The sequence below is a fragment of the Peromyscus leucopus genome, chromosome 11, assembly GCF_004664715.2.
Source record: "Peromyscus leucopus breed LL Stock chromosome 11, UCI_PerLeu_2.1, whole genome shotgun sequence".
NCBI classification, from domain to species: Eukaryota; Metazoa; Chordata; class Mammalia; order Rodentia; family Cricetidae; genus Peromyscus; species Peromyscus leucopus.
In genome coordinates this window covers 26,282,698-26,303,624 of record NC_051072.1, presented here as the reverse complement: position 1 = coordinate 26,303,624, position 20,927 = coordinate 26,282,698, and the positions used below count along the sequence as shown (strand labels likewise).

The following is a 20,927-nucleotide window of genomic DNA, read 5'->3' as shown; positions in this document are numbered from 1 at the left end:
GAATAATCTACTTTCAGAGTTTCTCAAACGCCATGAGCTAATAATGAATGGAGAACAAATCTACCACTTTGTTCTGGTCTAAAATGCTTAGCAGACATGCACTGGATGTTACGGAGAGCCAGTATTTTAAAGGGCCAGATGCTAACGCTCTGTAGGCGACAGCCATAATGGCATGGTGAAACCTGTGTATAACTCTCTTGTATAGAGGTAAAAAATAATTCTCGTTCTATCAAGAAACCATATTTGGTACACATTGTTAATTATTTTGGATGACTGGAAGAGATCTAAAATGTGATTAATATTAAGTTTGGTATTTTAGCAAGCTTCATGATGAACTGTCTACTTAAATGTATCTACAACGACAAGAGACCTAGCTAGTATAGGAGAAAACTCAAAACCTTTTCTTGCTTACTAGAAGACAAGGTTGGTCATGAAAAGGTAAGCTGTGCAGGAAGGCTTCGGGGGCTGCACTGGAACTGTTAGATCTGCCTGTGGCAGTCTGGATGCCAGGGTTTAGGCTTCTTTGAAACTGCCATGGCCTTCATCTTTATCTCTTGGAACACTATTTAGATAGTTTTATCCAAACTATTTCCTCCATGGTCCTCTATTCCCATATCTTAGATTATCTGGCCTTGACTTTCTTTTGAAGGCAAAACAAGATAAATGCCTTTTTTTTTTTTTTTTTTTTCAAAATCCGAAATCACTCTCCTACATGCTTGCCCTGATTGTGCCAATGTGGCAGAGTTGGAAAGAAGTTTCTTTCTTCTAACAGAACTGAAATATGAGTTAGGGTAGTGTCTTTGTTTGGGTTTTATTTCTGTGATTACATGCCATGACCACGGCAACTCTTAAAAAGAAAAAAAATTAACCGGGGCTAGCTTACAGTTCAGAGGTTTAGTCCATTATCATCATGGTGGGAAGCATGGTGGCATGCAGGCAGACATGGTGCTGGAGAAAGAGCTGAGAGTTTCCCCATCTGGATCTGCAGGCAGCAGAGACTGAGCCACACTAGAAGTGACTTGAGCTTCTGAGTACTCAAAGCCCCCTCCCCTCCATGACACACTTCCTCTAACAAAACCACACCTACTCCAACAGGACCACACCTCCTAATAGTGCCACTCCCTATGGGCCTAGGGGTGCCATTTTTATTCAAACCACCATAGGTTTTACCAAAAATATGTTAGTGAACAGTTGTGAAGCCTTAGCAGTTTCTGAATATGTTTTCTGAATGTGAGTCCACTCTCCTTTAGCAGTATTACAAATAGCTTCTCCCACTTCAGACTTCTCACTTTCTTGATGACAGTTTTGATGACATATGACCTCTCTCGTTCTTTCTATTTTTAAATATAACCTCGACGATAGCGCGCATCATGACTACTTTTGATCAACTGTAACCTCAAAAGCTAACATAGTATCTGGCAATAATAACTGTTCAATAAGCTTCCAGCAAATCAACAAATTTGTGAGTCAGTGATTGAGTGAAGGGTGTTTTACAAGGTCCTCTGTAGAAAAGGATATAAGATTGAATATTTTCTTTCTTACAGCTGTCCCCTATATATAATCTGGTTCCTTTGAAAATGAAAGATGCATACATAAAGAAACAGAATTTGGAAAGAGCTATAGGTGACTATATCGAGGAATTCCATGTTAAAAAATGCTATCCATGTCAAAATGGAGGTAAAGCAATTCTTCTGGACGGGCAGTGCCTGTGTTCCTGCCCACCCACATTTAAGGGAATTGCCTGTGAAATCAGACAACGAAAACTGAATTAAGGTGAGGTGAACTAATTTTGATATTTTTAAGGACAAGAGTGTTCATCCCATGGTTAGTTAATGTGAGAATGAGCTCTTAAGTTATTTTGTGATGAACTCCCATGATATATCACATATAGTCTAAATATATTACTATTTACTAAGCAGTGAAGGCTGACAAATCAGCCCTCATAATCCATTTTAACATCATCTACCTCTATATTATTATTTAAACATAAACATATATGAAAAAGCAAATTATAGTTACTGTATCATTCTACCTCCCTCTCCCTTACTTTCTTTTGTGCTTTTATTATTTTCTTTCTTCTCTCCTTCCTTTCTTCTTTTAGTCTCCTGGTTATGCTAATCTATAAGCAGGATACAGACATTCAATCCTGAACCCAAGTCAACTAATATCTCCAGTGAAAGCTTTCTAATTCCCCTAGGAATGAATTCTTTACATATATGTACCCTACACTTTCCCTTGGTTATTCCAGCATCTATTACCTTGACTCTCCCAACACAAGATAAACAACTCTTTACAGTTTTGAAAAATGCTTGAGTCTTAAACATCATTTTAGCCCCAGTTCCTGGACACTGTACTTCACCAAGACCCAGAAAATAGGGGAGGAATGTATGCACAGGGATATGGGCCCAAAGTCAAAGTCCTATTCAACATGAAGATTCAACATCCTTTTGTTTCCTATAGGAAAAAAGGAAAACCTGGGTTCACATGGAATGGGAAAAAAGAATCCCAGGACTTTCCAACTTTGCATCCCACCCTGGAGCAAATCCTCACTGCCAAGTGGAAAGCAGCTTGCTTCATGGAAATCTTACCAGCCTCTGAAGTCTTTTCTTTTAGGTCTACAGTGCCTTTCCACCCTCTTTAATGCCTATAATGCTTCCATTTTTTTTTTTAATTCCCTAATGAAGAGTCAGCAGTGAGATATGCCAGGACTACTTTTTCCCACAGGCAATGCCAATCTCTTGTTAATAAAACAAAATTAAATTAAAAACAGAATGTTGTTCTAAAAGGCTTTAAGTAATTGCCAAGCTGCTTTTGTATGATTAATATATTCCACCAGTCCCATTACCAAGTCTGTACCATGTAATTTAGCTCTTATTTACGTAGTTGTTTCATTTGCCTGTTCATTTATATGTGCATGTGCTCATTTGGCAGATGTGGAACACCTACCACGTACACAGCACTCTGCCCTTATTAAGCTTTGATGTCCAACTTAACTCTAGGAGCCTGGGAAGAAAGGCTGCAGTATGTACCCCAAATATTGTTAGGTTAAGTCTTCTGAAATGGCCTCTGTTTTGCAAACAAAACAAACTTCAGCGATTCCATGCAGTTTAGTTTTGAGTTGTTAGGCTTCTGAGCTGCATAAGGTAAGACTGAAGGAGCTGATTAAAATGGGCTGTAGTCTTTCTATTAAAAGGCAGTAGGGTCTGAGGGGTGTGTGTGTGTGTGTGTGTGTGTGTGTGTGTGTGTAAGACAGACAGACAGAGACAGAAAAAGAGAGACACAGAGAGAGACAGAGACAGTAGAGAGGGAGAATGGGAGAACAAGATGTGTACCAACCACACTCACATGTAGAGGGCAGGAAACAACCTTGGTGTTGGTCCTTGCCTTCCACCTTTAGACAGAGTGACCTTGCTGTTGTTTGGGTTTGGTTTTTTTCTACTGCATACCCAGGCTAGCTGGCCCTTGAGTTTCTGGGGATTCTTCTGTCTCTGATTCCCATCTCTCCATAAGAGCTCTGGGATTAGAGATGCTCACACCGAGAGTTGAGCTTTCCCATGGGCTCCAGACATTCAAACGCAGGTCTCTGTTCTTACACAGAAAGCGATTTTATAAACCAAGCAATCTTCCCAGCCTTGAGAACTTTCCGTTTTGAAAAGGTCTGAAGGAAAGGGGGAAAAGGTAATGGAGGTAAAAAGAGAAGGAAAGAATGAGGAGACAGAGGGAAATGGAGAGAAAGCCAGAGAATAAAGAAATGGTGTGGGGGAGGGCAAAATACTAAAAGGAAAATACAAAATCAAAATTAGTTAACACATAACTAAATATAAATATCATACAGCATAACAATCCCATTGCTATTTTTACTATTAAATACTTCACACATCTATAAATTTAGATTTTTTTCCAGTTCATAGAAAATTTCAATGATTATTAAGTACACAAATTATTCATAGGCAAATAATTTCAACCACTAGAGAAATTTTAAATTATGTATCAAGACTTTTAACAGTAAATGAAAATGTGACTGGCTATGAGATGCATTGTAATACAGAATGACATTAAGTTTGATGTGGGGACAATACTCAAAGTGCCAGGCCTCTTGGGACTAAAATTTATCCAGTGAGCTCAACAGAAGGCCTAACTTCTGTACACAAATGCTGAGTTAATCAGAGAGAACTGGAATTTGTTGAATACACACACATAAACTCTGGACTCCATTCCTAGTCCACTATTGAAAGGTTTGGATACGGGAGCCTCTAGATTGAGGGAAGTTGCTGGAATAACTACTTAGAATTCTTTCAATGGTTCTAAATTACAAATGTCAGAGAACGTGAGTGTGGTTTGGCTGCCACGTCTGTCACCCCACCGATCACCAGCATTGATCAGGCTGATCTGGCTGGCCAGGCGAATGTCCCCTTTCTCCCTCACCGCTCCATGTGCGTCCCTCTGAAGCTCAGTTCAAAAAGAAAAAATAGAGGAGGAACTGGTCTTCAGTCAAGGGTAAGAGCAGCTGCATTCCCCTGCTAGAGCCCCTAACAAGCTCTCAAATGTCAAACAGAAAACAACCAAAACTTGATCAGGTCTCCTAGGGTCAGCTTGTTCATTTCTCATAGCCCAGGAAGGAATGGTTACTGTAGGTCTAGGTCCATTACACTCATATCCATATTCACATTTTTTCTCTTCTTTCTCCTCTCCTCCCCTCCCCTCCCCTCCCCTCCCCTCCCCTCCCCTCCCCTCCCCTCCTCTTCTCTCTCTCTCTCTCTCTCTCTCTCTCTCTCTCTCTCTCTCTCTCTCCCTCTCTTCCCTCTCTCCTAGAGCTATCTATACATCCAGCAATTTGCCCCCAGGTACATTATTGATAGCACAATCCTCTAACTTCAAATGTAAACTGTCTGGCAAAGTACTTTTCCAGCAGGGTGCACCCTTGAGACATCAGAAACAACCCAATAGTCTCTAAATCTAATGGAAGGCAGACAGCTGGAGAGCAAGAGTGATAATGACCTACTGGGCAAGAGGTCTGTTTGGAAAAATTAGGTGTACCTTTGTCCCTTCAATAGGGTGCAGTGTGGCTGCCTTATCCCACCTGCCCTTTGAAGGAGTGCACCATCATTCTGGGAAAGACATAGATGAAGATAATTGCCCTCTGAAGTTCATACTACACATTAAAAACCCTCACACTGAACCACCATTGAAAGAGCCCATTATCCCCTCTGGATAAGTGAGACAGTTGATTAGCTTGATCTGTTTGGGAGGCATCCAGGCAGTGGAACTGGGACCTGTCCTCAGTGCATGAGCTGGCTGTTTGGAACCTGGGGCTTATGCAGGGACACTTGGCTTAGCCTGGGAGGAGGGGACTGGACCTGCCTAGACTGAATCTACCAGGTTGAACTCAATCCCCAGGGGAGTCTTTGCCCTGGAGGAGATGGGAATGGGGGGTGGACTGGGGGAAAGGGGGGCAGGAGGGGGGAGAACAAGGGAATCCATGGCTGATATGTAAAATTAAATTAAATTACAAAATAAAAATTGATTGATTGATTGATTGATTGATTAATTAAAAAGAAAGAGGCCATTATCAAAAAGACCCAAGGTAATTAGCTAGGTATTCGTGTTTCCTGGGGTTTGGTGAGCTAAGGAAGGGCCAGAGCTTTGCTGAGTTTACACACTTTGCCTTTTATTGTATTCAAAATATGGGCTGTTTGTTCTTGTTTGTTTGTTTGCTTGCTTGCTTGCTTGCTTGCTTGTTTTGAGACAAGGTTTCTCTGTGTAGCCTTGGCTAACCTGGAACTCACTCTATAGACCAGGCTGGTCTTAAACTCATAAAGCTCTGCCATTGTCTACCTCCTGAGTGCTGGGATTAAAGGTACACACCACCACTGCTTGGCTTGTTTATACATTTCTTATCACTGACAGTTAGAAGAAAATCAATATTCTGGGTATGGGAAAGCATCCTGACCCCAGCCTTACACCATTGTCTGTCATTTAACTGCAGTGGACTCAACAGCATCTCCTGTGTTTGTCCTAAATCATTACTTATGAGAGACAATCTAAAACTGTGGGCTAAACATATATTTAAATTCTTCTTAATAAAATGATTTTATTTCACACACACACATAATTCAAAGCATTGTTAACATCTACCTCTCCACTTCCTCCACCCCTTTCCCTTCCAATCAAATTTTATACCAAGTAAATACTACCATGCTGAGAATAGCAAAATGCTCTAAGGGAAAGGAATAGTGTGGCTGCTTGACAATGGACAGGTTACTAAACCTTTAAGCCCTAAATATGTTCAGGGATAGTAATACACCCTTTATAGAATTGATGTGCAAGTCCATTGAGGTTGAGGTCACTCACATACAATCTCTGCACCTAATAGGCAGCCTATAGTAATGATTACTATTGTCATTATGCAATGCTGTTGGTCAAAATCCTTATAAATGTGGCATTTGTGACATTAGTCAAATAGAAGATTCAGTCTGAAAACTGGAAAAACAGTGCATGGCAGAACACCTTAGTCCCTCTCCTCTAAACAATACATTGGTGACTTGGTTTTAGTTTTGTTCTGAAGACTGCCTTGGTCTCTTTGGGCTTCTATAACAACAGTGGCTTCTAGCAACAGAGATGTGTATCTCGACAGTGTAGAAGCTACTACGAGAAGATCAAGATGACAGCAGATCCCATGGCTGGTGAGAGCGATGGATGTGTGGATCACAGGTAGCATCTTTCCGCTGTGCCCTTAGATGGTAGAAGGAGAAAATAAGCTGCCTCAGCCCCTGTTTGTGAGGTTTCTGATCCATTTCCCAAGGTCTCTGTTCTCATGACCTCACCATCTCCCAGTGTCCCCACCTGTTATTGCCTTCACATTCAGGATTAGGTCTCTTTTTATGGATTGGGAGCACATAAGCATTCATAGGAAGTAGTTCTTGTTTTCTTTGTTTGTTTGTTTGTTTGTTTGTTTTTAAATTTTATTGTGGCCAAATATAGATAACATTCAATTTACTATTTTGACTGGACATGGTGACATATGTTTCTAATTCTAGGAAGGATTATAGAAAGAGGGAACACACGATTAAGTGCAGCCTGGGTTATATCCAGAGGTGTTGTCCAAAAATAAAAAAGGGTTTTAAATATCCATCAATGAAAATAAAAAATAAAATAAAACAACTACTCTAAGTATTTGTAAGTGTGCAGTTCAAGGGCATTAAGTACTTTTACACTGATGTACAACATCTCCTGAACTTCTGGTTTTTGTCATCTCAAACTGAAGCCCTGTACCTAGTAAGCAATGGTTCCAATCTTTATTCTGCCAGCTCTGGTTCCCACTCTTCTATTTTCTGTTTCTAGGAATTTGCCTATGTTAGGCAGAACATTTGTTCTTTGTGTGTGACTTATTTCACTTAGCATAATGTGTCAAAGTTCGTCTCTATTGTGGCATATGTCAACATGTAACTTTTTTTTTTTTTGCTTTGTTTTGTTTTTGTGATAGTCTCGTGTAGCCAGTGCTTACCTTGAATGCTTGATCCTCCTGCCTTTACCTCCCCTTCTGCCCACAAGGAAGATTGTCAGTCAGCTAGTTACATCCACATAGGGATAAGCCAATAGCAGGTTGAATGATTCTGTATGTAGAGAGGCTTCCTGCCTATCGGGTCCTAATCCACAAATGAGAAATGGAGTGACTCTAAGGTACAGACAGTGTGCATGAAAGAGAACAGGGGAGGAACTTACAGAAAAAAGAAAAAAAAATCTAAAGACTGTTTTAAAATGTACTATTTTAAACAAATTTGTAAACACATTCTAAAAGCACCCAAGCTTTGAGCTCTGATAATGTTGCACTATATTGATATGAAATTATTCCTATCTTCAAATTTTAAGATAAGACTAAGAAAATATGCCCCTCTATCTTCTCTCCGTCTGTAAAATTGCAAGGCTTAGCTGCTTATTTCCCAACCCTGTTGATGATCCTTTCTGTTGGTCAAGAAACTTGGGAAGGAAAGAGCCTAGGAAGGAGGAAGAAGGGGAGGAGAAGAGGAAGAAAAAGGTGGGCAAATGAGGAGAATACAAAGATCCACTCTTGGTGTGGGACCTTCCCTCTCTTCTGCCCTCTTTCCAGGCTGGCAGAGGCAGGTTCCAAGCCCTCGAAGGTGTGTGCGCATCAGCTCATTTCTTTTCTTTAACCAAGCAAAGGAGACAAAAATACAACAGAGAGATTGCATTTAGATTGTGTTTCTGAGAAGAATAGGCATGGGCTAATGAAGTAAGAAACGGAAGACACACAGACCCGCAGAGGTTCAAGTCCCCATATACCCAAGGAAGGGTAAGACAAGAATTAGGAACAAAACAGCAAAACCACAGAATTTAGGAATTGCACATAAGTTGTGACCTGTGTCTGTTTGCTGTCCACGTTCGTGGGCTTGATGAAAGGCTCCTTAAAGTCTCAGTTGCTTTTTCATAGTCCTGCTACACCTTAGTAAACAGTCACCTGCGTTTGCATGGGACGGACAGCTGTTCCTTGTCCTCCTAGCATTTAAACATAACTGTCTCTTCTTATTGGAACATACTAAGAACTGTCCTTTGACCAAAGGGTAAATTCAACTGTCACTAAAAGTAATATTGTTCTTTCTTCCAGATACTTGATGTCCTTAATAGATTTTTTGGGGGGACTTTTATTTTAATTTTACACATATGAGTGTTCTGCCTGCATGTATGTCTGTATATCACATGCATGTCTGGTGCCCTTGGAGATCAGAAATGGCAACCAGATCCCCTGGAACTGGAATTACTAATGGGTTGTGAACTAGCTGGGAACTGAACCCAGGTACTCTTCAAGAGCAATAATTGCCCTAACTGCTGAGCCATCTCTCCAGCCCTTTAACGGCTTTGTTTTTATTATTTTCAGTTATAAACATGTATGTGTGTACATGTGGATATGTACACACAAATACAAGTGCCTGTGGAGGACAAAGGCTCCAGATTCCCCTGGAGGTCTAGTTGTAGGTGAATAAGTCACTGTACATAGGTGCTGGTCCTCTGAAAAAGCAACAGTTGCTCTTGACTGCTCAGCCATTTCTCTAGTCTCCAGATCCTTGATGTTCTGAAATACAACTTGCTTTCCTAAAAAAAGAGAGAAAGAAAGAGAAACAGAAAGAAAGAAGAAAGGAAGGAAGGAAGAGAAGAGAGAGAGAGAAAGAAAGAAAAAGAAAGAAGAAATGAAGAAATGAAGGAAGAGAAAAGAGAGAGAAAGAAAGAGGGAGAGAGAAAGGAAGGAAGGAAGGAAGGAAGAAAGAAAGAAAGAAAGAAAGAAAGAAAGAAAGAAAGAAAGAAAGAAAGAAAGGAAGGAAGGAAGAAAGAAAGAAAGAAACTCATGTTTTAAAAACAAAGAGTAAAAGAAAGTAGGCCTAATTAAGAAGTGCCCACTCTTCTTCTCTTGCCTTCCTTAGCCACGCCTGCTTCCTCTCTTCCGGGCTGTTCCCTATCTGGCTGAGCAGAAGCCTGAGTTTCCTTGGGCTCCAGTGGCTCTACTTCCTGAGTCGGATTTGCCCTTTGCTGGTACAGTTCAAAGGCATGAGAATCAAAAGATACGCACCTACAAAATACTGACCTTGCCAGTAGGGTGGGGGTGGGAAGCCGGGTCACTAGCCATGTCTGATCTTGACTCGTCATCAGAGAGCAGCAGTGACATCAGCTCAGCGTACAGATGTGCTTCAGCTGAGCAATCGTCCACAGTGGGTTTTTGTGGGCTGGAATATGCACGTAGTATTAACACACCTAAAGCCATATGTTGTTTTAATCGGATTCAAAAATAGAACCTAGGCACCCAAACAGATCCTAAAAAAAAAAAAAAAAAAAAAAAAAAAAAAAAAAAAAAAAAAAAAAAAAAAGCTAACTCACAAACTAGGAGTGGGGGTAGGGGCAGTGTGAAAATTAATTCTCATGAGGAGGAACAAATCTAGTGAGCGCCTAACTCAACCCATGTGACATAAGTGAAGAACCATAAAAGACAAATACACTGAAAAAGCATCATCTGGGGTGAACTCAAAAGAGTCCAGAGAAAGCGGGGTGTATCTGAGGAGGCTTCCAGAGGTGACGACCACCCTCACTCTGTTCTCCTCTCTCATGTCTTCCATCCAGGCAAATTAATGTTGGGCACATAGAAATAGCTGTGTGCTCTCTTAAGATGCTAATCATTCAGGTTATGAAATATGAAATGCCATCAGAAATCATACCTCTCCCCAACCTTCCATGAACTGTCAACCATGCTTCTTCGATGACATAATTGATAAAACATGAACAACGTTTTAAAAGCGTGATCCCTTCGTCTACTTGTAAATTGACTTGTTCTTTCACATGCAGCTGGTTTCCTTGCACAACTCAGTGTCTCTAGGCCTCACCATTTCCACATCGTCAGTATGGTGACCCCTGGGGATGCAGGCTCATTTCTCCTTTGCCTGAGCAAAATAAAATCATTTCCTGCAATGCAAATGGGAAAAGAGCGCACGGACCCACTATTTGAAGAATTATCAGCACTTTGCATTCCCTAAGCAACTCCTCCCTGCCAGAAACAGGGATCGGTTCAAAGCTCAGGCTGAGAAAATGCAGCTTGCTTTATCTTTTGAAGATGACACCATGAAATCGATGCACTGGTTCATTTCCTGTCTCCTCACATTAATCAGGGCCTAGTGGACTTAACCGACTTCACAGGAAATATGATAGTTGTATTTCCCATCATTGCAAGGTGGAAGTGCTTCACATATCTTCTTAAGTTCCAAAATAAAAATAAGAACATGTTGGATTTATAGAGTTAGGAAATACAGCCACTTACCTTTTCTGTCTCAGACCAAGTGTCGTCCTTAAAACTTTGGTCGCAACAAAAATTTACCTCATTTAGAGACGAGCACGGGTTCAAATGGAATTCAGATGACTGAAAGTTCCCACAGCCAGACACTAGTCTAACTGGCTACACTTTTAACAAGTGGCTGTTAAATTTCTGATTATCCTTTCATCTTTATTCAATTTGGGTATAAAGAGTATGGTGGGACGAAAAAGAAACCATCCTGTAGCATGTAGGGAAATGCCTTCAAACACTTTGAACTCACCTAGGATGTTTAAACAAATTCTGATGTCTAGGTTTCAACCAAGGAGAGCCTGGTGTAGAGGCTGAGGTGAAGTCTGCATAGTAGTGTGTTTTAAAAGCTTCCCAAGTGACTCTGGTGTGAAGTCTAGCTAAAGACCATTATTTTCAACCCTCATCAGTACCTGCACTGTGATAAATTCCATTCCAACAGAGCACTTCTGGAGGATTCCACCCCAATGCCATTGGATCCAAATGTGTCAAGTCTAAAAGTCTGCTTTCCATAGTTCTGCTTTGTCCTGGGTGTCCTCTCTCATTTGTGGGTTGTTTATAGGATGTCAAAAACCACGCAGTTTTCAGTTGCTGACCATCGTCCTCAATTAGGACCACACCTTAAGCTCCCCTCCTCTTTATAATGCCTACAGATGTCAGGGCACTCACCAGACTCCATTCTATCCCTGGCCTGGGTTCCCAGCCATACCTGACTCCTTTGCTTCAGCAATGGTGCTATCTACATTTCTGCTCACAAATTGACTCTTAGAAATATTTTCATATCAAGAAAGAAATAGAGTTGGTCATGATGGCACACCTTTAATCCCAACACCCAGGAGGCAGAGTCAGGAGGACCTCTTGTGAATTGGAGGCCAGCCTGGTCTACAAAGAGTTCCAGCACAGCCAGGGCTGTTCCCTGAATATATCCTGTCTCAATAAATCAAAACAATAAAAGGGAAGAAATCACAGAGAACCTATTTGTTGTTTAAGGCTTATTTTGTATACACATGGTAGTGACTAAAGTTAGCTCAGTGTCCAGTACAGAAACTTGGTGACCTTAGGTTTAATAAACAATCACCCTAAAACCTAACAGAAGAGATAGAAGCCTGTAGCCCAGAGCTCGAGATTCAGCAGCCTTTCTTTTGCTGTGGAACAGAAAATGACCTTTGCCCTTGAACTCCCTTTGGTAGCAAGCTCTCCACGCAAATGAGCTACATCATGTGTTAGGATGTACTTGGAGTGGCTGATTAGAAATGATGAGATCTGGGAATGAAATAAAACCCCCTGAACCATAGCTAGTTCAGAATCTATTTAGTGATGTGAGTGACAGAAGCATTTGGTGTTAGCAAGTGTTAATCCACAATTAAGAAACACATCACTTAACATTTACTGTGTTTTCTGAATGAAATGAATGGCATTCTGTGATAAGCTCAATGAATAGGGCTGCTATTTAAATTCCACAGCATGGGTTTTAATGTATTAAAGTTGTTGATTAAATGCTCAGGGTCCTTTTATCCTTTTTTTTAATTTTGTAGTTATTTTTTTCCTGATCTGGTATGTATTCAAAATTGAAAACCTGAAAAACAGAGTGTAGAACAGAACAAGAATTACTTGTTATACCTCCAGTCAAGTCAATCACTACTAAGGTTTTAGTGTGGCCCCTCATAAATGGATGGATAGACAGACAGATAGATGGATGGATGGATAGATAGACATGGACAAACAATAGATTGATAGATATAGATGGATGGATGATTAATAGATAGATATAATATATTAGACAGACAGATAGATGTAGGCAGATATATAATAGATACATACATTTACATGTATCCCAAAATAGAGGCTCTTAAATACAAACAGGTTAATAGCCTGAGAATTCAGTATCCAGACACTTTTTCAATTTGGTGTTAATCTTCCAGACCTCAAAACTTCCCCTATCCCTTCTCTTGTGTTATTAACTATAACAAAGAGAAACCTGGCCAGTCATACGGTGTTCCCAGGCTGAGATAAAATGCAAATAGAGCCTTCCATATCAACGTGTGAAGGCTGGTTAGACCACACGGCTCAGAAAAGGAAGTATGCTCTTCACAGCTAACTTGCACATTCACTGCCAAAGTCACAGCGTTTGCAGGGTCACAGAGTGCCAGGCGTAGCGGCTCTTTCCAACCAACATGGTAAGTCACCGACTTTATGGCTCTCTCGGGTCCCCTGGCAAGCATGCTAGTCTTCTGCACTGGGGAAGAGGGGGGTCATGGCCAAGTTCTCACCGCCTTGGGAACTGTCACCCGTCTGTTGTGGCCCCTGGGGGGAGGAAGCTGCTGTGTCTATGATGCCCTTTGAGATCGAGGCTTCGGGAGTTCCCTTTTCCGAGTCTAGCTGTCAGAAGGGAGGGAGATATCTGCCTCAGAGAAAGAAAAGCTGAATTCTTTGTCTTTGACGCTGAAGAGAGCTGGGGGACAGGGCAGCCACGGTTCCTGGGGGGAGTGCTTCAGGTCTCAGGCGAAGGTCCCAGGGACATGGGTTGGGCAGCATTGCTGCTGAGAGGTGCCACTTGGCAACACGGGGGACTTTGGAAAAGGAGTTGTTTTGCTTGAAACTGTATTTTACTGTTTTAATGAAGCAAAGGAAACAAAGCTCGTGTAGTCCAAACCTTAGGGACAGGTTGTGTTCCCAAAGTTAATTGACAGTCATTATTGGAGCATATTAAAATAGTGAGTGGGTTCCCAAGTGTGCCACAAAAACTAGTTTAACCTATAATGTAGCCAAGCTACAACACTGACATTCTGCTCCACAGTTTTCCCATTACTGTGTGGAATTTTGCTCCCTGATTCAGGAAGACAGCCATTTTTTTTTTCATCTCAAGACCATCTCTGTACACCACCACCAACCACGCACCAAAGACCGGGGATGTGCCATCCCTTCTCTTGATACAGACATAGTTACTTCTTTTGGTGGTACCCAGTGAGAAGACAGGGAGAGAGAGTACGTTTGTTGTCACGGGGAAAGCCAAAGAATTACCCAGGAGTGCTTGGGGCAGGATGAAGAGATGGCCGAGGTCAGTGCATGGGGGGAGAGAGAGCAGGAAGAGAGACGGGGCGAGAGTTGCAGAGTCATAGGGGAAGGGAGCTCATAGCAGCTGAGGAAATGGAGGTACGCAACCTTACCAGCAGCCAGGCCTGGGTGTCACTCATACCACAGTCTCTCCATGCTGAGCCTCTTGGGCCCAGGATTCTCAGAAAAGAGCCTAACTTTGTTACTGCTGCCATCTTCCAAACTAAAGGAGGGCACTATGGTTTACCCAAAGCTACAGGGTGTGGGTTCCTAAAGGGAAACAACGTGATGATTTCAGAAAAGAAACTTAACCAATTAGCTATTTCTCCGGAATTGGTTTTTTTTTTTTCTTACTGTAAAAGTCAAACATATTCATTGAAGAGCTTCTTAGAAAATGGAGGTCTAGATACATGAAACAGTAAAGAATTCTGTAATCCTATGGGACAATATACACATTTACACATTCTAGAATTTCACCAGTTTAAATACATATTTTATAAGTATAATTTTCTGTGCTATTATAGTGTATAAAGCCATTCCTCGCTGTATTTTAATTTAAAATAGCTTGACTAATATCTAAGTTATAATGTCATTTGTAGTGATGGGCCATTTTAAACAATTAGGTGGCATCCATAATTTATCTTAAACATTTTCATGTGGTGGAGATTTCTGATACGTTTCCCTCTTATTTCTATTTCCCTCTCTCCCCCTTTAGGATGGTACAATCGGACATTTCAGTTGTTCTTGTCTCATTTTCCCCTTTTTTCCTTACTGTCTTATAGAAAAGATCACCAAAAGCATTGATGATTTTCCATTGATAAAACTATCAGAAAGTGACCAAGTGGGAACACACACACACACACACACACACACACACACACACTTATTTAAGATTTCCAATACCAATTCCTTTCTTGAGGATACATTTAAAGTTTGCCTCTTGACAGTGACTTAGTAAGTAACACCCCTGCCCTGCTCCCGCCGCAATGTTGTATATGCATGCCTACCTACCTTTGTATATACACACCTGTCTTTGCAGATTATCAAAATTACACTTTTTTCTGCTCCCCAGAATTACCTTCGACACACTATAACATTATACCTGGCAGATTCTCACTTTATCCCTGAGAGATACCACAGTGTAATGACAAAAACCTGCATTTATTGCTTCATATTGGTTGGCTTTTTTTCCCATGCTTAATGCTTCTTTGTAAGTCCCTTAAACTCCCGTTGGTTTCTCCATCTAGTGATGCCAGTGCTAGCAGGGATTTTCCTACTGGACTGGTGTGCATAGAAAGGTAGAATTACAAAGCAGCCAGCACAGCACAGGTACATACCAGACATGGGGGGAAGTTGGTCTCCTTCCTTCCAACCCCCAACACAGTTTCTTAAGAAGATATAGACACTTCCTAGAAGCCCAAGAAGAACGTGATATTGGCAGTTAACACTGCTGAGCCTGAGATACAGTTATTAAATCGTGTAATAACTCTGAAGGATACGGACTGCCTGCATTAGCTGCTTCCCCTATCACTGCACTACAGAACAGCTGAAGGGAAGCAGGGCTTATTTTGGATCATCCTTTAATGGAATGTAACCCATTATGGTGGAGAAGGCATGGTGATGGGGCCAACTCTTGTCCCTGGCAATAGGAATGTGAGGCTATGGCTCATGTCTCAGCAGATCAGGAAGCAAAAACACTCTGGATGGAATTGGGGTTCGTATATATCCCAGAAAACCTACCCACATACACCAGGAACCTGCTTCCTCCAGCTAGGCCCTACCTCCTAAAGGTACCACAACTGCCCAGAACCACTCCACCAGTGAGAACCACATTGTTCAAGCCTATGAGCTGTGGGAGACATTTTCATTCTAAACCATAATACCTAACACATAAGCCATTGTGCATTTTATAGCTAAGTGAACTAAGTCTAAGAGTAGATAACATGCTCGCAGCCACACAGTTATTAAATATTGGAATTGGGATATGATCACAAATCTGTCAGTTCTCAGAGCCTGGGGTTTTTCTGAGTTATGCAACATTCTAGAAAGAGAAGTTCCACATGAAAGAAACAGCTAGGACTGTCTCCTGGAGTTGAGGAGAATTCTTCACAAAAGATGGTCATGCTTATCAAAACAAGGAATCAGTAGCCACACCTGCTTCTGTCATGACCACCATGAATTTCCCTGTTTCCAGAGTGCTAACTCCAGGGACATGCTTCCTGTGTCCTTGGGATGGGAGACTGAAAGGGTGGGTTCCTCTCGTCCATTGTGTGTCTTTGCCCCAGAATTCAGAGGCAGAGATGAGCTGATTAAGTACCTCTAATCCTCATCCCTCCCCTCCCCCAAGGTCTCCTGCTGTGTTACCACAGTAAAAACTCCAGCCTCCTTCAGGCAGGAACATCCAGGCACGGGACCAAATGATGACCTAAGTGGTTACTGAGAAATCTGCCTTTTATTGGCCTTTCCCAACAACGTGTTGATAAAGAAACTGCAGAAATTTGTAGGAATGAAGCACAAAAGCACTTGGGACTATGTGAGGATGAATATATCAGATGTTCAGATGCCTAAGCTCTGTAAACCCACAGTGGTGAGCTCATGTCCCCCTAGCAAAGGGTACTAGGATCCAGGCTCAACCTCCTCATTTCATCATAAAGTATCTTGACCCAAGTCCTCGCTAGCAGCTAGGTAAAGCTACAGAACTAGCCCAAGTGTTTGCTGATGCTGTCCCTCATAATATGATTCTAGAATTTTAAAGGGAAAAGACAAAAAGCAATGGATCCAACATCCCAAACATCTGACCTTAGACACCATAGATAATTTTACAGTTCTAACTAGAAATAATAGGATGATACTTTGTCATGTGAGAAGTATTTTTAGGTATGCCAATTTATAGAATTTACTGGAAGCAAAATGGAAAAGTAGATGTTCTAATAATGCACAAAGATTTTCAAATGCTCATACTGTGCAGAAAGATGTTTTATGCGTAAATTTTGAGAAAAGTAAAGGTTGTGTTTAGTGTTCTTGGCTTGTTTTACTCCCTGCATTTAGCCCTCTGTCTACACGTGAGCTTTAATGAAAGAAATATGCTTAAGATGTACTAGCACTCAGAGGCAGGCGGATCTCTGTGAGTTCGAGGCCAGCCTGGGCTACCAAGTGAGTTCCAGGAAAGGTGCAAAGCTACATAGAGAAACCCTGTCTCGAAAAACCAAAAAAAAAAAAAAAAAAAAAAAAAAAGATGTGCTAGCACTCATCTGTCCATCAAAGGTCTGCTGGGCTGTTACTCCACATCTGGGCTCTGCTACTGGGCAAGCAAGCAATGTGTGAACAACACAGTCTTGTATTCCTAAAGCTTCTATTCACTGCATTGCTTCTCAGACATCAGTGCACCTCAGAATCCCCAGGAAGGCCCAGAGTGGGGCCTGAGAATTTGCATTTCTAACTAACTTCCCACTCTGCAGAAGAGGCTACCAGACCAGGCTTGCAGCGCCATCACTCTTTGGAAGTGAACAATCACAAAGGAAACAAATTAACGATGTACCATATCTCTAAAGGAGATAATCAAGAAGCTGAATTAGAAAATAGAGGGGAGAGGGTCTCTTTAGACAGATATTTGGTCTCTGGGGAGCTGAGGTTTAGGACAGAGCTGGTCCTCTACTCTAACTGTACCCTGGAACCCTTGCAGCAGCTTCTAAAGCTCAAGGTCCCACCCCAAAATATGAAATGGAAACCTGAGGCGGAGCCTGGTGAGCAAAATTCGGCATGGGGAAGGGGCTAAAGATTTCCAGTTGAAGAAGCAATAGATTGAAAACATGCAAAGCAGGCTTGAACTGGGGTCCCAAAGACCAGCTTGACAGACAAAATGGAGAGTGGCAGGTTGTGGTTAAGGAGTAGGCCATAGTCTCATCATCACTGGGTCTTCAAGGCTATCCAGTCTATTTTTGACTCCTCTAACAAAATACCTTAACTGTGCAGTTGTAAACAACAGAAATCTGCACCTCATAGTCTGGAGGTTGTAGAGTCCAAGATCAGGGTATCCACACGACTAGGTTTGGGTAAGAGTCATGGTTCAGGTTGTAGATTGCTGACTTCCTACTGTGTGCTCCTGTGGTAGAAAGGGCAAAGAGGTTCCCTTAGCCACTTTCATGATAATCCTATGTATGAGAGAACTCTCATGCATAAATGCCTCCCAAAGACCCTACCCCTTAATACCACACTTTTAGCACAGTGGTTCTCAACTTTCCTAATGCTGGGATTCTTCAATACGGTTCCTCATGTTATGGTGACCTCCAACCATAACGTCATTTTGTTGCTACATCATTACTGTAATTTTGCTATTGTTATGAATTAATATAACATCTGATATGCGGGATATCTGACCTGCAACCCCAGTGGGTCAAGACCCAAAGGTTGAGAACCACTGCTTCAGTGCCTAGGCTATCTGCAGATGAATTTTTGAAGAACATAGTCATTCAGGTCATGGAAATTTACTTTATTGCTGTGCAGCACAAAGGTCCCTGAAGACTGCTGAACAAAAGAGTGGGTGCTATGGGCTGACCCCATTTTGAATGGGGCTCCTTCTAAAGTGATGTGCATCACCTTCATGGATATCCTCAGTCTTGGCTTAAGGCTTAAATATGATCAGTTTTACCTCAGTTTTCAAAATGGTGCCCCTCCCAATTTTGAATGTCACCCAGTTAGAGAATAAGTTACAGTTTCTGAGGTGGAATAACTCCTAGGACAGTCCAACAAGTAACTTGAGGGACTACAACGGAGGCCCAGTTGAGAGACAGTGTTCCAAGGAAATCAGAACTGGAAGAGTCCCATGAGGACTGTAGTCCAAACTCCCTACAAGTCAAGTATGTGAAAAATTAAAACTTCCTGTGCAATACCAAGCAAGGTATTAAGCCAAGGATGAGCATTTCAATTTTCGAGTGACATCTTTCATTCATACATTTTGCCAGTGCGTGTGGGATGAAACAAGGGCCACTTCTCAGAGCTTAGGTTGAGACACACTATAATGTTGTGAAGTGGGTAGGTGTGGTCATCTAGTTCTTGGTTTGGTAACTTCAGTATCATTTCCCTAGTTCTTAGATATGTATTCTATCTGACCTTTCTTTCCTGTGTCCTTCTATTAAATATAACACCATGAAATCTAGTAGTCCAGTAATATGGAGGTAGAAGCATGATGACTATGAATTCAAGACCACCTGGGGCCTCATAGTGAGACTCTATCTCAAAAATAGATAATAAATACAAATTCAATATATACTTAATTTAATAATATAACAAATATTTTCATTCTTGCTTCCTATACTTAATAGTAGCACTTTGACACCTGCTAAATAAATGAAAAAGAAATAATTATATTCTGCTTTAGCCCCTTTTTGAGTCTTTGTCTTTCCTTCTCTCTGCAGAGGAATGCCTGTTTTAAAAGTAGCATCCAGCCTTCACAGTCATGTTTTTATACTTTTGCTTCATCTATGGGTACTTATGAAATAGCATATAGTAGCTATATAATATGAATTAGCATATATAATATGAATATAATATCGCTTAGTTTTTTAATAGCGTCTATTTTTTTTTTCTTTTATTGTGCATTGTTCTGTTCTTAGTACGTATTTGTCACTTTTGGACAGTGGGTCCACCTACTGAACTGCTGTTCAGTCCAATTACAATTCATTTATCTAGTCTCAAGAAATATTTCATTTATTGCCCCTATTTTCAACTTCACCAGTTGAACATTTTCAACATCCTTTTACTCTGTTTTCACAGAATTTTTTTTTTTTTTTTTTTTGCGTTGATTTGTAGAGAGTTCTTATCTATTTTTAGGGTCTAGTCTCATGTCAACTACATGCTTTGCAAAGTTTATTCTCTTAATAAATGACTTCCTACTTTCGTTTTGGTATCTTTTTTCATGTAGGCATTTAACAATCTTTTAAATTATGCTTATTTACCTGTGTGTGCTTGGAGGGAAGGGGTATGCACCTGCCACAGCAGGCATGTGGAGCTCAGAGGGCGAACTTGTGGGAGTTGGCTCTCCCTTTTTAGCGTGTGGGTCCGAGAGATCAAACTCAGGTAGTCAGGCTTGGCAACAATCGCTTTTACTCAATGAGCCATTGCCCTGGCCAGACATTTAAAATGTTAGTTAATGCTGTCAAATTTCAGAGTAAGAATTTTATTACATTTGGTTTTGTGTGATTTTAAAGAAGTTATTCCTTACCCCTAAGTATTAAAGCCATTTTCTTAGTTTTCCCTTGAATATTTTTTGAAAAAGATTTGATATGGACATTTCAATCTTTAAGCGTCAGGATTTTGTTTACACTTGTGAGGCAAGGTGAACATCTAATACGTTCCCATATAGGTAACTAGGTGATTATGTGTGTGTGTATGTGTAGACATGTATTATACACACACATATATATGCATACACGTTAGGCTGGCCTCATCTTTACAAAAGCCCTCTGGCCCCTGCTTCTGCCTCACGAGTGCTGTGATTAAAGGTAAGTGCCAATGCACACCTGCTACATTATTAATTTCATTCTTGTCTTCTTTATCCACCTCTTTCCAGTGCCTCCTGTGTCATACAAAAGGCCGTTTTCCACACAGGCGTGACTCCTTCTCTAGGTTCCTGACTCTATGCAATTCATAAAACTCCGTATTTATCACAGTCTTTTATGCCGCATGCTTCTGTTCTGGGTTCCTGCATCTTCTTACACAAGCACATATCAGTTCGGACTACTGTCTAACAACATCTGTCTTTGTCACTGCTCTGTTGCTGTGAAGAGACACCATGACTAACAGTTTCAGAGGGTTAGGCCGTTATCATTATGGCAGGGAGCATTGCAGCACACAGGCAGGCAGCCATGGCCCTGGAGCCGAGAGCTGTGTATCCTGATCCACAGGCAGCAGGAAGAGAGAGAGGGACGTTGAGCCTGGGTGGGCTTTTGGAACCTCAAAGCGGACTCCCAATGACCCAATTCCTCCAACAAGACCACACCTCCTAATCCTTCCAAACAGTTCTTCAACTAGGGATCGA

General features: G+C 41.3%; 1 protein-coding gene across 1 annotated transcript in view; it reads left to right on the top strand.

Moving 5' to 3' along the window:
- C9 (complement C9) overlaps window positions 1-2,788 on the top strand; it is a 41,986-nt gene extending 39,198 nt beyond the window's left edge. The window contains exons 10-11 of the mRNA XM_028875595.2: window positions 1,545-1,773; window positions 2,461-2,788. Of these exons, the coding sequence (XP_028731428.1) occupies window positions 1,545-1,772 (228 nt within the window). The 3' untranslated portion in view covers window position 1,773; window positions 2,461-2,788. The remainder of the gene's footprint in view (window positions 1-1,544; window positions 1,774-2,460) is intronic.
- The last annotated feature ends 18,139 nt before the right edge of the window (window positions 2,789-20,927 follow it).